Source organism: Myotis daubentonii, chromosome 17 (assembly GCF_963259705.1).
Source record: "Myotis daubentonii chromosome 17, mMyoDau2.1, whole genome shotgun sequence".
Lineage (NCBI taxonomy): Eukaryota > Metazoa > Chordata > Mammalia > Chiroptera > Vespertilionidae > Myotis > Myotis daubentonii.
The window spans coordinates 3,491,444-3,509,329 of NC_081856.1; the positions used below are offsets into that span (position 1 = coordinate 3,491,444).

Sequence of the window (17,886 nt, forward strand, 5' to 3'; positions counted from 1 at the left end):
ATTGCTGGACAGTTCTAAATGGTTGCACCATTATATCTGCCCACCAATCGCGTTGGAGAGTTTCAGCATTCCACATCTTTGCCAATACTTTACCCTGTCAGTTTTGGCCATTCTGGGCCATGTGCAGTGTTACCTTATTGTGGTTAAATTTGTATTTTCCTGAAGACAAATGATTCTGAGTGGGTTCCCTGTGCTCACTTCCTTTTTGGTGAAGTTTCCACTTGTCCTTCTTCCTCATGGACCATGAGCTCTGTGTCCAGGGCTCTCAACCCTGGCCACACAGGAAAACATCTCTGGACTCTTGGTTAGGCTGCACCCCAAGGACTCTTGATTTTATTGCCATGGCTGGAGACACATATCTTTGGTATTTATGACAAAGTATTTTGGTGATTCTACGTGCATCTAGGCTGGAGGGTTCTGGCCCTGCAGTCCAGTGGCTCTCAAACTTCTAGAGGCGTCAGAATCACCAGGAAACACAGTGTGACCGGACGACTCCTTAACACGCTGACTGCTGAGGTCCACCCTCCGAGTCTCATTCAGAGACACTGAGTTAGAGCCTGAGACTTTGTTTTCGTCTGAGAATTTGCATTTCCAGCAAGCTTCCACTGATAGGATGCCGCTGGTCCTGGGACCACCCCTGAGACCTACTGCTGTAGACACACTCACCAGCCAGCTCTCAGCACACTCAGAGTTCCTTCAAGGCTTCCTTCCCGTGTATCTATTATCTGTTGGCAATGCCATCTAACCCTTCGCTTTCCCCGCACATGTTTCTTCATTCTTTCAGAACCCGCTCGAATGTCACAACCTTTGAGAAGTCTGTCCAGCTTCTGTTATTTCACATCCCACTAGTCATTGTCATGCTTCATGTGGCAATTGCACTTTTCAGTTTTGTTAATACCTGTTTCTGTGTTGTGACTTCAGCATGCCTCTCCTACCCAGTAAACGTTCTATAACATCAGAAGCCAGCAGGCTTTGTTCTTAGAATCTTTGGTGACTAAATATGTGCCACATTACTGAGTTCCCACTATTTTATTTAAAAATGTTTTGGTTGTTGTTTTAATGAATGAATGTTTGGATGACTATAGAAAACGAGATATATAAGGTGTTCAATATGCTCAAATTCTTAAAAATGACAATTGACCATCTGTTACTAAATTGGTGGCCAGATCACATGAGCCAAAGAACAAATCTATGGCAAAAACTAAAATAAAAGCCATATATCATCACAGGGTACAGTTCACATTATCTTAAAAAAAAGTCATAAGAAGAAAACTTGAAATGAAATATTTTTGAATTGAGTAAGCCAGCAAGCATAAAATGGAAGAAAAATTTAACCAGATGAAAGGGAAGTATAATTATACTTAGAATATTGCATTTGCTTCCTGAAGACTTTCTTATCAAGTAAGAAGTGCGTAGTCTCCAGAGACTTGGAAGGCATAAAGTTCCATGTGAGGATTATGTTGCTGGAAACGTAATGCTTTATTGAGAGCTTCATGTGGAAGCGAGGTGATGATCATCCAATTATGATAACGATGGCTGCAAATTCCTTGCTCACGTTGTGTCAGAGTCTTTGTTCCATGAAGTTCATCTAGTCCATTCAAGAGCCCTGTGAGATGGGTATTTCCATTTCAGTTTCACAGATGACAACACAGAGGCTGAAAGAAGCTAAAAAATTAGTTCCAGGCAAGCATTCCTATATGCATGAAGGTTGCCAGAGGTATTACAGGAAGTCCAAGTTGAATTTCAGTTTCTAACAAATGGGACATAATTGTTTTTGTTAGAAGTATGTCCCGTGTAATATGTGTGACATGATTACATGATTATATTAGAGAACTAATTGTTTATCTGAAATTAAGATTTCACAGGGTGTCCTGTAGCTTTATGTGTTAAATCTGAAAATCCTGCTTCTTTTTAACTGCAGAAAAACCTGCCAATTGCATTGCATGTCCAATTTACTTTCATGAAATTCATGGGATTAGAGAGGAAAAGCAGAGGATCAAGGAGAAAATGGAGATCAGAGAGGGAAAGGAGAGGATCAGGGAGGGAGGGGAGGAGGTCAGGGAGGGAGGGGAGGAGACCAGGGAGGGAGGGGAGGAGACCAGGGAGGGAGGGGAGGAGACCAGGGAGGGAGGAGAGGAGTCCAGAGAGGGAGGGGAGGAGACCAGGGAGGAGGGGAGGAGACCAGGGAGGGAGGGGAGGAGTCCAGGGAGGGAGGGGAGGAGTCCAGAGAGGGAGGGGAGGAGACCAGGGAGGAGGGGAGGAGACCAGGGAGGGAGGGGAGGAGACCAGGGAGGGAGGGGAGGAGACCAGGGAGGGAGGAGAGGAGTCCAGAGAGGGAGGGGAGGAGACCAGGGAGGAGGGGAGGAGACCAGGGAGGGAGGGGAGGAGTCCAGGGAGGGAGGGGAGGAGTCCAGGGAGGGAGGGGAGGAGTCCAGAGAGGGAGGGGAGGAGACCAGGGAGGAGGGGAGGAGACCAGGGAGGGAGGGGAGGAGACCAGGGAGGGAGGGGAGGAGACCAGAGAGGGAGGGGAGGAGTCCAGAGAGCGAGGGGAGGAGTCCAGAGAGGGAGGGGAGGAGACCAGGGAGGGAGGGGAGGAGACCAGGGAGGGAGGGGAGGAGTCCAGGGAGGGAGGGGAGGAGGTCAGGGAGGGAGGGGAGGAGTCCAGGGAGGGAGGGGAGGAGACCAGGGAGGGAGGGGAGGAGACCAGGGAGGGAGGGGAGGAGTCCAGGGAGGGAGGGGAGGAGACCAGGGAGGGAGGGGAGGAGACCAGAGAGGGAGGGGAGGAGTCCAGAGAGCGAGGGGAGGAGTCCAGAGAGGGAGGGGAGGAGACCAGGGAGGGAGGGGAGGAGACCAGGGAGGGAGGGGAGGAGTCCAGGGAGGGAGGGGAGGAGGTCAGGGAGGGAGGGGAGGAGTCCAGGGAGGGAGGGGAGGAGACCAGGGAGGGAGGGGAGGAGACCAGGGAGGGAGGGGAGGAGACCAGGGAGGGAGGGGAGGAGTCCAGGGAGGGAGGGGAGGAGACCAGGGAGGGAGGGGAGGAGACCAGGGAGGGAGGGGAGGAGACCAGAGAGGGAGGGGAGGAGTCCAGAGAGCGAAGGGAGGAGTCCAGAGAGGGAGGGGAGGAGACCAGGGAGGGAGGGGAGGAGACCAGGGAGGGAGGGGAGGAGTCCAGGGAGGGAGGGGAGGAGGTCAGGGAGGGAGGGGAGGAGTCCAGAGAGGGAGGGGAGGAGACCAGGGAGGAGGGGAGGAGACCAGGGAGGGAGGGGAGGAGACCAGGGAGGGAGGGGAGGAGACCAGAGAGGGAGGGGAGGAGTCCAGAGAGCGAGGGGAGGAGATCAGAAAGAGAGCAGGGAAAATCAGTGAGATGAATTTCTACTCTGAGGGAGGTGGGCAGCTGTTGAAGAGCCTTTTTTTAAAATATATTTTTTTTATTGTTGATAGTATTACAGATATCTCCCATTTTCCCCCTTTCCTCACTCACACAATCTTTTTTTTTTTTGAATTTGATGTGAAGTTTCCTTTTCTTTTTATTTCCTTAATCTTTATTGTTGAGATTATTACAGATGTCCCTCTTTTCCCCCCCATAGCTCCCCTCCACCCAGTTCCCACCCCACCCCAGGCCCTGGCCACCCTATTCTCTGTGTCCATAGGCACTGCATACACGCAGATAAGATCTTTGTCTAGTCTCTTCCCGCACCCCCGACCCCCTTCCCTCTGAGAATCCTCAGTCTGTTCCATTTCCATGCCGCTGATTCTATTCCATTCACCAGTTTATTCTGTTCATCAGATTTTTTATTCATTTGATTTTTAGATTTACTTGTTAATAGATATGGATTTGTTGTAACTTTGCTTATAATTTTTTATCTTTACCTTTTTCTTCTTCCTCCTCTTCTTAAAGAATATCCTTCAGCATTTCATATAATACTGGTTTGGTGGTGATGAACTCCTTTAGCTTTTTCTTATCTGTGAAGCTCTATATCTGACCTTAAATTCTAAATGATAGCTTTGCTGGATAGAGTAATCTTGGCTGTAGGTTCTTGCTATTCATCACTTTGAATATTTCTTTCCACTCCCTTCTGGCCTGCATAGTTTCTGTTGAGAAATCAGCTGACAGTTGTATAGGTACTCCCTTGCAGGTAACTAACTGTTTTTCTCTTGCTGATTCTCTCTTTGTCTTTTGCTCTTGGCATTTTAATTATGATGTGTCTTGGTGTGGTCCTCTTTGGATTCCTCTTGTTTGGGGTTCTCTGTGCTTTGTGGACTTGTAAGTCTATTTCTTTCACCAGGTAGGGGAAGTTTTCTGTCATTATTTCTTAAAATAGGTTTTCAATATCTTGCTCTCTCTCTTCTTCTGGCACTCCCATAATTCGGATGTTGGTACGCTTGAAGTTGTCCCAAAGGCTCCTTACATTATCTTCATATTTTTGGATTCTTTTTCCTTTTTGCTCTTCTGGTTGGGTGTTTTATGCTTCCTTGTATTTCAAATCATTGACTTGATTCTTGGGATCCTCTAGTCTACTGTTGAATCCCTGTATATTATTCTCTATTTCAGTCAGTGTATGCTTAATTTCTAACTGGTCCTTTTCCATTCTTTTGGCATTCTCATTAAGATCCTTGAAGGTCTTACTAAGTTCCTCAAAGGTTTCTAGAAGATTCTTGAGTAACCTTATAACTGTGGTTTTGAACTCTATATCCAGTAGTTTGCTTTCTTCCATGTCTTTCATTTGTGACATGTTTCTTTGTCTCCGCATTTTGGCTGCTTCGCTGTGTTTGTTTCTATGTATTGGGTAAAGCTGCTATGTTTCATTGAGTTGATAGAGTGGCTTTGTGTAGTAGGTGTCCTATAGGGCCCAGTGACACTCTTGGTGCACCCCTTCGTGGGCTATGTGCACAGTCTTGTTGTAGTTGAGCCTTGATTTCTGGGAGGAATTGACCTCCAGGCCAATTAGCTGTGGGGACCAGCTGCAACTACAGTGGGAGAGCTGCTGTGCAGGAGCTACCCTTATGGGGCAGGATTTGCTTCAGTGGAGCTTTGGTGCTCACTGAGTCTCCCCCTTGAGTGTGTCACTTATGGATGTGAAGAGTTGTAACCTGGTATGGTCTCACACTGACCACTGGGTACACTGGCTCTTGGAGTGTACAAAGTCAGCCACTGCCTGGGGCCACCCAGCAGGAGCTACAGAGAGATCTGCAGATTCCTCCTTTTTGTATCGTGTTTGGAAGTGCCCAGACGAGGCCCAGCTGTGAAGCAAGGCGGACTGGTACTGGTGCCGGCCTTGGGCTTTTTATTGATAGCTTTGGGGCTCCCTGACCCAGCTGCAGCTTATTTGACAGGTTTTAGGCTGAGAAAGGACAGGCCATTCATATGCAAAAGCTGCAGAACACAGCTTGGGTGGGGTTGTAAATTGGGTTGGGCGGTGTCTCAGGGAATCTCCAGGGCAGAGCAAACAGAAATGGCTGCCAACAGATGGAAGTACATACCATGTTCATGGATTGGTAGAATCAACATCATGAAAATGTCCATATTACCCAAAGCAATCTATAAATTCAACACACTTCCCATTAAAATACCAACAGCATATTTCACAGACCTAGAACGAATGCTCCAAAAATTCATCTGGAATAAAACAAAACCCTGAATAGCTGCAGCAATCCTAAGAAAGAAGAACAAAGTAGGTGGGATCTCAATACCAGATATCAAGCTGTATTACAAAGCCACTGTTCTCAAAACTGCCTGGTACTGGCATAAGAACAGACATGTAGATCAATGGAATAGAATAGAGAATCCAGAAATTGACCCTAACCAATATGCTCAATTAATATTTGACAAAGGAGGCAAGAACATACAATGGAGTCAAGACAGTCTCTTCATTAAATGGTGTTGGGAAAATTGGACAGATACATGCCAAAAAATGAAACTAGACCACAAACTTACAGCATACACAAAAATAAACTCAAAATGGATAAAGGACTTAAATGTAAGATGGGAAAGCATAAAAATACTAGAGGAACCCAAAAGCAACAAAATCTCAGACATATGCCGAAGCAATTTCTTCACTGATACTGCTCCTAGGGCATTGGAAACTAAAGAGAAAATGAACAAGTGGGACTACATCAAAATAAAAAGCTTCTGCACAGCAAAAGAAAACATTAACAAGACAACAAGAAAGTTCACTGCATGGGAGAACATATTTGCCAGTGTTATCACCGATAAGGGTTTAATCTCCAACATTTATAGGGAACTCATACAACTTAACAAAAGGAAGATAAACAATCCAATCAAAAAAATGTGCAAAGGACCTAAATAGACACCTTTCAAAAGAGGACATACAGAAGGCCAAGAGACATATGAAAACATGCTCAAAGTCACTAATAATCTGAGAGATGCAAATCAATACAGCAATGAGGTATCATCTCACACCTGTCAGACTGGCTATCATCAACAAATCAACAAACGACAAGTGCTGGAGAGGATGTAGAGAAGAGGGAACACTCGTGCACTGCTGGTAGGAATGCAGACTGGTGCAGCCACTATGGAAGACAGTATGGAGTTTCCTCAAAAAGTTAAAAATGGAACTCCCATTTGACCCAGTGATCCCACTTCTAGGAATATATCCCAAGAAACTAGAAACACCAATCAGAAAGGATATATGCATCCCTATGTTCTTAGCAGCACAATTTACCATAGCAAAGATCTGGAAACAGCCTAAGTGCCCATCAGTAGATGAATGGATTAGAAAACTGTGGTACATCTACACAATGGAATACTATGCTGCAGTAAAAAAGAAGGAATTCTTACCATTTGCAACAGCATGGATGGAACTGGAGAGCATTATGCTAAGTGAAATAAGCCAGTCAATGAAAGAAAAATACCACATGATCTCACTCATTTATGGATAATAAAGACCATTATAAACTGATGAACAAAAATAGATACAGAGGCAGCGCAGCATCGAACAGACTGTCAAACTACAGCAGGAAGGCTGGGGAGGGTTGTGGGGCAGGAGCGGGGGGTAAGAGATCAACCGAAGGACTGTATGCATGCATATAAGCATAACCAATGGACATAAGACATTGGGGGGTAGGGGCGGCCGGGGAATGTCAAGGGGTGGGGGAAGGAGACATATGTCATACTCTTTGTAATACTTTAAGCAATAAACAAAAAGAAAAAAAGAAGAAAAAAAAAAAAAGAAATGGCTGCTAGTCAGCCCTACACTGGGGAGGTCTCAGCACAGGAACAATGACCACTGTGAGCACCTCTGTCTGGAAGAAAGCCACCCCCACATTCCTTCCCTGAAGCCAGACAGTCCAGTTTCTACTTGTATGTGTCTGGGTCCCCCAGAGCCTCACCAGGCACTGGAGCTCAGAGCAAGCAGAAACTTGTAAGTTCAGTTTGTAGTGCCAGCCTTTTAAGAGGAGGAGCTGGGTCTCCAGCAGCCTCTGTGTCACTGAGCCCCAATTCGTGATGGTTTTTACAGCCCATAGTTCTTACTGCTTGTAGGGATTTCTTTCCCCAGCTCTGGAAGCCTGGGCTGGGGGCCTGGTGTGGGGCTCGGACCCTTTGCTCCTCTGGGCAGCCTCTGTAGAGGCGATCTCCCTCCTGATTATAAAAGCAGATACATGGGTGCCGGACCAGCCCGTTCCTCACCTCCGCACCTCCTACCAGTCTCAATGTGCTTTCTTCTTTACTTCTCTAGTTGTAGGACTTCCACTCAGCCAGCTTTCTCGTGGTGCTGGATGATAGTTGTTCTGTATTTTAGTTGTAATTTTGATGTGGTTGTGGGAGGTAGCAAGTACAGGTGTTTACCTATGCCGCCATCTTGGTTCCTTTGTTGGAGAGTCTTAAGCAGAATGACCTGCCCAGCTCAGGGCTAACAGGACCACACTGGCTGCTGCTTGGGGACCAGTGTGAAGAGGGACAGGGTAGAAAGGGGTGACCTGCACATGCTCAGGCAGAAGCTCCGTGGTGGGCTGGGTGGGTTCCAGTTTCAGGCGGTGGTGCTCTGGGCTCTGGGAGCCGACTCCATCTTGGAGCTGGGGACAGGGCTTCATTCTCTGAGCTCTCATTTGAACCCCGGTGTGGTTTCACACTGGGACCTGAGAGAGCCTGAGGGATCTGCCCCAGGGGCACCTTGGGGTACAAGTGCCCTTCCACAAAGCACACACTGAGGGCGCCTGCTCTGCCCATCACACAGTGGTCCTGGGTCAGGCAGGGGTTGTCTCCTGTCACCCCAAGTTCTCTCTCCACCAGCAGCTTCCTCCCAGCATTCTCACCATTTACACTTGGACTTGATTCTAAGTGAGATGATCAAAGGCACTGCAAGGTTTTAAGCCAGTTTATATCGATTTCTATTCTTCTTGTTTGGAGAATGGATTGCACGGCTGACATGGAGATGGGACTAGCTTTGGGCTATGATTTGGAGGTAGAATTAATGGGGAGGGTAGAGGGAATCAGAGGTAATGCTAGTCCTTTGGTTTTAATAATGAGATGATGACATTTAAAAAAATATATTTTGAGTTTAGACAGGAATGGAGAGGGAGAGAGAGAAACATTAAGGATGAGAGAGATTCATTGATTGATGCCTCCTGCACTCCCCCTACTGAGGATCAAGCCTGCAACCCAGGCATATGCCCTGACTGGGAATCAAACCCAGGACCCTTCAGTCCCCAGGCCGACACTCTATTCACTGAGCCAAACCAGCTAGGGTTACTTTTTTTTTTTTTTTACTAGAATGAGGAAGACAGGAAAGGAATAAATTGGCTGGAAAAACATCAAGACTGCCTGGTGTGTCACATTTCATTGTTCATTGGAGACCTATGTGGAAACAGGTATGTGAATACTGGAGTCTAGACTTCCAGGAGGAGATCAGGACTAGAAATCTAGGTTTGGGAAGCTCTGACCTATACATACTATTTGAAGCTCTGGTATTTGGGGTCACCTTGGGAGAGTGTGCCGAACGAGGAGGTGGCCCATGACAAGGTCTGGGCTGCTCCAATATTTAAAATGGGGTCTGGAGGGAAAGTTGCCAGCGGAGGAAACTGAGAATGAGCAACTGGTAACCAACTCTCAGCCCAATGCTGCTGAGCAGCGAGTTAAAGTCAGAACAGAAGGTAAGCATTGGGAGTGGCGGCGGGGGGCCTGCAGGTGCCTCGGGGAGAGCAGGAGTCTGACTGAGCAGGCCGAGGAAACCTCTGCTGTGGAGGAAGTCCTTCCTGAGGAGAAGCCCAGAAACTTCATCCCTCTTCATTCTGGTCTCTGCTCAACAGACTCCTAACATCAAAACAATTCCAAGAAAGCTCCTTAAGTCCTTCAAACTGATGCAGTCTTTTGTAGAAATAAGGGTGAATGTTAATGGCTGATCTTGGAAAAGTTTAAGTGAAGATGCCGGGCAATTTAGACAGAGCTGGAATGTTAAAAACCAATACTGAGTTACATAAATAAAATATAAAATATTGATGGGGTGATTATTCCATTGATGTTTGAGAGTTCACCACACACACACACACACACACACACACACACACACACACACACACACATTGTTATTATTAGCAGCCCCTTAGGATAGAATACCTAATTTCATGGCTGATAAAACATAAGAACGAGCATGCTCCTCAGCATGTATTTACCAAGTCCCCGGCGTGTTATGGGGAAGAGGACATCTGGAGACGAGCAGTGTAATGATGGCAACAGTGGGAACATAAAATGTGCAAAATGAAGTCTCAGCTAAGTCCCCAACTCATCAGACTGGCTACTCAGCAGCACAGGCCCAGCTGATGGGACCGGCTGTGAACCAGGGGGTCACCTCAGTGAGTGAGTGCAGGAAGGACTGCTGGCCTGTGGCTAGCAGAGACAGTCAGCTCAGTGGACATGGCTGGATAAGAGGGGCACTGGGCATCTTCCCATAAGTGGTCTGTTACCAGGAGCTTATATCCACGTACAGTTGAAGTGCAATTCAACTGAATACACACAAGTTTGCTTTCATGATGGAGCATTTGGGAAAAAGAATCTTCCTTTTGGGACTTGAAGTATATCTAATCACATGCATCCTATTTCCATTTCTTCATGGACTCCCTCGTGCTTCACGTTAGCAAAGATGTATTGAGCACTTATTCTGTGCAAAGCACTGGACTGACGTTGCCTTAAACAAATGCACAGAAGAAAGAAACTAGCCCCGAATATTGAATTTTTCTGCTAAACCGAATGAGCTGCTGACAGGCCGGTGCTGTTCCCAATGGGCATGGACACCACACGTTTAGTTCCTACCAGCGCGTGGCCCCCATCTTCCTCGAAGTCCTCCTCTACACCGTCGGTCATCTCCTCGCCATCTGCGTCGGGCCCTCCTTCTGCAGGCTCCTCAGGAGAGTGGTCTGCGTTCTCCGACACACATTCCTCTTGGATCAGCTCTATACTCTCTTCCAATTGCTTTTTCTGAGCTTCTGTGGGGAGGGAGGGAAGAAAGCAAATGATTACTACCTTGGGTTGCTCATGTGCCATTTGGGTAAACCACGAGAAAAACAAACAGTCTACAGAAGGTACACTACCGCTGAGCTGTGAGGAAGATAAGGTCCTGTGAATGTCAGTCAAATTTATTCAGTCATGTATAATATGTACATATGTCTATTTTACATGTATGCTTACTTATTTTTTAATGGAAATAGAGGAAATTGGGGAATCCAAATGATACTGGTAGATAAAGAATAAAGATTTACATAAATAGCCCAGCTGGTGTGACTCGGAGGTTGAGTGTCAACCAAGGAACCAAGAGGTTGCTGGTTCGATTCCCAGTCAGGGCACATGCATGGGTTGCAGGCTTGATCCCCAGTGTGGGGCATGCAGGAGGCAGCTGGCCAGTAATTCTCTCTCATCATTGATGTTTCTATCTCTCTCTCCCTCTCCCTTCCTCTCTGAAATGAATAAAAAACATACTTTAAAAAGATGTACATAAATAGATTGATCTTTCTGGCTATACAGGGTGGGGCAAAAGTAGGTTTAGTTTATTCTTGTATTATTATTTTTATTAATGATTGCATTATTTTCCATATGAACAACTGTAAACCTGCTTTTGTCCTTATCTGTGTATAGTCCGTTCTAATAAGGATGTTCTCTCTGAGGAGAAAATATATCAAAACTGAGGGGATCAAGTAAAACACAGAGCTTGCTCATTGGAGGAAGGAGGGCGAGAATGCTCACTGACAGGTTCAAACCTAAGTGAGAAGGACAAAAGTTCACTGGGTAAAAAGCTCAGAAGCAGGCATGTCATCGCTCAGACAACACGTCTAAGTGAATGATCCTTCGAAATTTTAGTCTAAGTCCTGTTGGCAGGTGGGGTTCACCACACAGTTGAGAATCAAGCTCTGGTGTGGGGTGGCCTGAGCTCTGCATGGAGCCACCTCCTTCCCCAGCTTTGGGAAGCGGGCAGGAGTGAGAGCCCTCCATGAGTCTCAGCTCCTCAGCCTGCAAGCAGGATCTCCACTGTGTAACTCCCAGGGGTTGGAGCAGTAACTCAAAGTGCCTAGTAGAGTCCTTTGCAAAGAATAAGTGCTCAACAGACAAAGCAGAGAAGGTCCCAGGAAGGCTCTAAAGTGGTTGTTGTAAGAATTCATATATCTACACTAATAAAAGACAAAGATGCTAATTGACCATACCTTCGCTATGCTCAAGCCATGCCCACCAGCCAATCAGCGCGACTATATGCAAATTAACCAAACCAAGATGGCGGCCGGCAACCACGGAGCTGGAGCAAGCAAGAGGCTTGGTTGCCCCAGCGATGGAGGAAGCCAAGCTTCCTGCCTGCTCTGGCCGGCTGTGGCCTCTGCAAAAGGCAACAAAGTTTCAATTATAGAAGCTAAATAAATCCCAGATACCTGCTTCCAGCCAGCCTCCACAGGGAACTTGGGTGGCTGGGGCTGTTGCCAGATTGAAAACAGCCATGAGCCCCTCACCCAGCATGGCCACACCCTCATGGAGTGAGGGTCCCTGCTGGGGGGCTTGGCCAGCCTGCAAACAGCCATCAGCCCTTCACCCAGGGTGGCCAGGCACCCCAGCAGGGTCCCCCAACCTGAAGAGGCTGTGGCCAGCCTGCAAACAGCCATAAACCCCTCACCCAGGCTGGCCAGGCACCCCGGGGGGACCCCCACCCTGAAGGCGCTGTGGCCAGCCTGCAAACAGCCATCAGCCCCTCACCTAGGCTGGCCACACCCTCATGGGGTAAGGGTCCCTGCTGGGGGCTGTGGCCAGCCTGGAAACAGTCATCAGCCACTCACCCAGGCTGGCCAGGCACCCCAGTGAGACCCCCACCCTGATCCGGGACACCCTTCAGGGCAAACCAGCCAGCCGCCACCCATGCACCAGGCCTCTATACTATATAATAAAAGGGTAATATGCAAATTGACCCTAACAGCAGAGGACTGGGAATCACTGGTCACGATGACACACACCGACCACCAGGGGGCAGACGCTTAATTCAGGAGCTGCCCCTGGTGGTCAGTGCGCTCCCACAGGGGCAGCTCTGCTGAGCCACAAGCCAGGCTGAGGGCTGCCAGTACAGTGGTGGTGATGGGAGCCTCTCCCGCCTCCTCAGCAGCGCTAAGGATGTCTGACTGCAGCTAGGCCCTCTCCCCGCTGGCAAGTGGACATCCCCCGAGGGCTCCCGGGCTGCCAGAGGTTATGTCTGACTGCCAACTTAGGCCCATTCCCCCGGGGAGTGGGCCTAAGTCAGCAGGTGGTCATTCCCCAAGGGGTCCCAGACTGTGATAGGGCACTGGCCGGGCTGAGGGACCCTCCCGAGTGCACAAATTTTTGTGCACTGGGCCTCTAGTGTGTATATATATATATATATATATATATATATATATATATATCTCCTATCTAATAAAAGAGAAACATAGTAATTAGCCGTACCTCTGCTACCCTTCCCATTGGCTAATCAGGGTGATATGCAAATTAACTGACAGCCAAGATGGCGGCCGGCAGCCAGGCAGCTTGAAGCGAACATGAGGCTTGCCAACATTCCCCGCCTGCCTTGCCGGCCTCTGAGCTTGCAGTTTGAAACATTGTTACAAATATAGAAGCTAAACAAACTCCAGAAACCTGCTTTTAGCCAGCTGGGATCTCAGAGCTGGAGTTGAAACAGTGTTTCGAATATAGAACCCAAACAAACCAGATACCTGCTTTCAGCAGCCAAGGCCTAAGAGCTGGAGCCAAGCCTCAGAGCTAAAGCTGGCCCAGAATAAAAAAAAAGAAGAAAAGAAGGAGCGGTTGGGAGCTTCAGTCACCCGCCAGCCTGAAAACAGCCCTCAGCCCCTCACCCAGACTGGCCAGGCACCCCAGTGGGGACCCCCACCCTGAAGGGTGTGTGACCAGCTGCAAACAGCCATCATCCCCTCATCCAGGCTGGCCAGGCACCCCAGTGGGGACCCCCACCCTGATCCAGGACACCCTTCAGGGCAAAACAGCTGGCCCCCACCTGTGCACCAGGCCTCTATCCTATATAGTAAAAAGGTAATATGCCTCCCAGCACCGGGATCAGTGGAGCAGCGAGGCCTCCTGGCACTGGGATCAGCGTGACAGGGGGCAGCACCCAAACCCCCTGATCACCCTGCGGCTCTGTGTGTGACAGGGGGTGGGGCCACAACCTCCCTATCTGCCCTGCTCTGTTTGTGATAGGAGAAGGCGCCCCAACCCCCTGATCAGCCCTGCTCTGTGCCTGATAGCGGGGAGCTCCCCAACCCCCTGATCGCCCTGCGGCTCTGTGTGTGACAGGGTGCGGCACCCCAACCGCCTGGTTGGCCCTGCTCTGTGTGTGACAGGGTGTGCGGCAACCCAACCCCCCATAGGCCCTGCTCTGTGTGTGATGGGGTAGAGCCATAACCTCCCCATCGGCCCTGCCCTGAGTGTGACAGGGTGCGGTGCCCCAACTCCCCTATCGGCCCTACTCTGTGAGTGACAGGGGGGAGCTCCTCAACCCCCTGATTGGCCCTGCTCTGTGTGTGACAAGGGGGAGCTCCCCAACCTCCTGATGGGCCCTGCTGTGTGTGTGATGTGGGGAGCTCCCCAACCCCCTGATCGACCCTGCTTTGTGCGTGACAGGGTATGGAGCCCCAACCCCCCTGATGGGCCCTGCTCTGTGCGTGACAGGAGATGGCGCTGCAACCTCCCCATCGACCCTGCCTTGAGTGTGACAGGGGGAGGTGCCCCAACCCCCCAATCGGCCCTACCCTGAGGGTGACTGAGGGTGGCATCGCAACTTCCCCATCCCCCCTGCTCTGTGCATGACAGGGGGCGGCGCCCCAACTCCCCATTTGGCCCTGCTCTGAGCCCGACCAGGGGTTGCCCCAACTCCCCTATCGGCCCTGCCCGATTAGGCCTGCCCTCTGCCACCCAGGAGCAGGCCTAAGCCAGCAGGTTGTTATCTCCCGAGGGGTCCCAGACTGCGAGAGGGCACAGGCAGGGCTGAGGGACACGCCTCCCCCCCGAGTGCACAAATTTTTGTGCACCAGGCCTCTAGTATATATATATAAATCTATAAAATTGTCATCCAAATCTAATAGGGAAATAAGGAGTTAAACTTAAAAAATGGTTTAATCTAGAGAAGAGGCTCCAATAGCTAGACGAAAAGAAAGGCAAATTAGGCAAAAGCTATAGACCCCAAACACCCCGAATTTAACTGCTATTGATCTGGAGCACATTAAACTAAGTGAGATGAGTCAGACAGACAAAGACAAGCACTGTATGATATCACTTACATGTGGACTCTAAAAGCCAAACTAGTAAAAAGAGGGAGTAAAGTGGCAGTTTCCAGGGCTTGGGGGCAGGGAGAAGATGGCACATGTGCTCTTTAAGAGTATGAATTTGCAAGGAGTAGTAAGTAAGCCCTGGAGACCCATTGAGTATAGACAACAATATTGTATTATAGTCATCAAACTTGCTAAGAGACTAGATCTTAATGATTCTAACCACTAAAGAGGAATGATCACTGTGTAACCTGATGGGGGTGTTAGCTACTCCTGCAATGGCCACTATATTACAATGTATAAATATATTCAATTAACGTGTTGTACACCTTAAATTTATACCATGTGATATGTCAAATACATTTTAATAAAAAGCAAACAATCAAACACCCCCAAAGAAACAAAATTGCTAGGTTTCATTCATCTCATCTCCCTTCCACATATCACCGCCTTCTCCAGTTCCAGACCTTTAACCTAGGCTCCCCCTGAGAGAGGCTGTGAGGGGCAGACTGGTTTGATCAGTGAAAACTTTGCAATCCTTGCTGGGAGGCACACCTCCTGCTCTCCTGTTGCCTCTGCCATTGCCGGTCCTTGGACCACACGATGGATGTGGACACTCTGGTTTCGTCCCTACACTCTCTTTCTCCTAAGAGTGTTTTTGTACTTATCACCTGACCCCCTCAATTCTGGCCCCTCTGGGTGATCATTCTGCTTGTTCAACTGGCCCTCAAGCCCTGACATTTCAAGACAGAGATAGAAGTGGAGTTTGGGATTGGACAATTATTCCACGGGGCAGGCCCAGTTACAGGTGAATTTTTTTCAATAAACACATACAATACTGTAAAAATACTTTATCTCCCTTATGATTTTTTAATAGCATTTTCTTTGCTCTAGACTACTTATTGTAGGCATACAGTGCATAATACATATAACATGCAAAATACATATTAATCAACTGCTTGTATTATTAAGACTTCAGTCAACAATAGGCTATGATCGTTAAGTTTTTGACAGGTCACAAGTTACATGTGTATCTTTGACTGTGTGGGGGGTCAGTGTCTCTGACCCTGTACATTGAAAATTTTCCAAATCTTACAACCTTTCCTAAAGCAAAACTTTCTCAATTTTAGGTCATTGTGTTTATTTTTTTGTTAATAAATGGACTCTTGCTTAAAATTGATATTATATTGGGATGTTTTGGTCTAGCATACCCATGTCTTCTCTAGTGGTTTTAGAAATATTGGCTTGAGAACTTTCACTTTTTGATATTGGAAGTGATGTCCTTTTTTTCCCTCTAGAAAAATCTCCAGCTGCAGCAGCATGGTGGGTTTTCAGAGCCTCCCAGGGCCAGACCTTGAAGGTGCGCAGCCTGCACTGGGCTTTGGGTCTGAATTGCTCAGTTGTCTTTGGGGCTGAAGCTGACTTTGCTGATCCTGCTCTGAATGTGATCCCTGCTCCTTTGGATCACTGACGCCTGGACCAAAGGCTCTGACAATTCATCCTACTGCTGTCCTTTGTCTCATTCCTGTTGAAGTTTCCTTAAAACTTGAGCTATTGCCTTCAAGGTCATTGTCCCACTCAAAGGGGATGATAGAGGTGTCAGTCTTTTGTCAAATGAAAAGTATAACACAAGGCAATTTTCGAGACATATTTTGATGTGTTCTGTTCCCCTCACTGAATGCCTAATACAGACAGGAGTTGATATAAGGTATCAGAGAGGATATGGGACCCGTACTTTCTCTGATTACTAGTCCTACTAACCATAATTTTCTTCTGTGAAAGCTGAGCATAAGAAATCTTTCAGAGTTTCTCTATGTGCAAATGAAGAGCAGGGGTGAGCGCCTTCTAAACTGTATAGGCCACACCAACATGTCAGCACAAAAGGCTCTAAATAGTTCTCAAATTGAATTTATTTTGATTACTTCTCCAGACAAATTGTCCATGTCAAAACACTTAATCACTATCAATCATTAAGAATCACATACTCCAAAGACAATTTTGGCTTTGACATGGCCCCTTAATTTTTGTCTACACAGACATAGTGTTTTAAATTATTCTCTGTCTTTTTTTGTATTAATATACAACCTACATGTAATTGCTCTGCTGGCCTATTTCAAAGTGGTGGTGTTTTAATATAGTCCATTGGAAAAAAACCACAACCCTATTCATTAGCTCAAAGCTAAATGCATGGGAGACATGACCTGGGTTGAGAAAAAACTTTAAAGACAATGGCCATCGATTCATAAAGTTTAACAGAACACAGTCAGCCTATGCTTTAGGCCTGTGGTTCCTCCATCTGTGTCATCGCCTCAGTGGGAAATGCCAAGGCCACTAAGCAAATGGGTTCCATGAACGAACTCACACAGGAAGCACATTGGTCAGTTTCACAAGCATGTCGGACCCCGTAATCATCTTGTTGAAATGGAAAGTAAAAAGCAACTTGTCCTATTTTTATGAATAATTATCTACTTTTATTTCTGCTAGAAATGAGTAATATCCATACCTTCATAACAGTCTCTCTATCTGCATAGTCCTTTTCCTACTACCACTTTTACTTTTTATTGTATGAGTATGTGTTGTATGTGTGTATGTGTGTGTATGTGGTATGTGTGTGTTGTATGTGTGTTTGTGTGTATGTGTGTGCGTGCACATGCCCACATGTCCCTACTAGTAAAGCTCCTTTGGGGCAGAAGCACTTTCATTATCTTTGTATTTCTGACGACTAACCCAGAGTCTTACACACAAATTAAATGTTTGCGGAATATATTCACGAATTGTTAAGGAACTAAAACATAAATGTCTGGGTGTCATTATTTTCATAGAGTTGGAGTGACTGTTGAATTTGGCTCCGTGGAAGCAAACATATGAATCCAAAGAGAAATTAAAAGCAACCTCCTGGTAACATTCCACAGCACAGCCGCACACACTAAGTCCAAGTCAAATGTGGGGTCTGAGAGTTCCCAAGAAGAAAATTGTAAATGATGGATTTCAGCAGAAAAAGCAAATGATCGATTTCAACAGAAAAAAAAAAGGTTTATTATGGCTGTAAGTTAGTGAGTGCTCACAAAATGCTGACCATGCAGAATTCACTAACGTTAGGCATTGCAACATCTGGCGGGGTGGGCTTGTTTATTACTTTAAAGATGAAGAAAC

The 17,886-nt window shown here is 47.3% G+C and overlaps 1 protein-coding gene across 1 annotated transcript in view; it reads right to left on the reverse strand.

The window, feature by feature from the left end:
• Nucleotides 1-17,886, reverse strand: part of RALYL (RALY RNA binding protein like) — a 585,850-nt gene that overhangs the window by 24,826 nt on the left and 543,138 nt on the right. Inside the window, exon 7 of the mRNA XM_059673043.1 lies at nucleotides 10,265-10,437. Coding sequence (XP_059529026.1) covers nucleotides 10,265-10,437 — 173 coding nt within the window. The remainder of the gene's footprint in view (nucleotides 1-10,264; nucleotides 10,438-17,886) is intronic.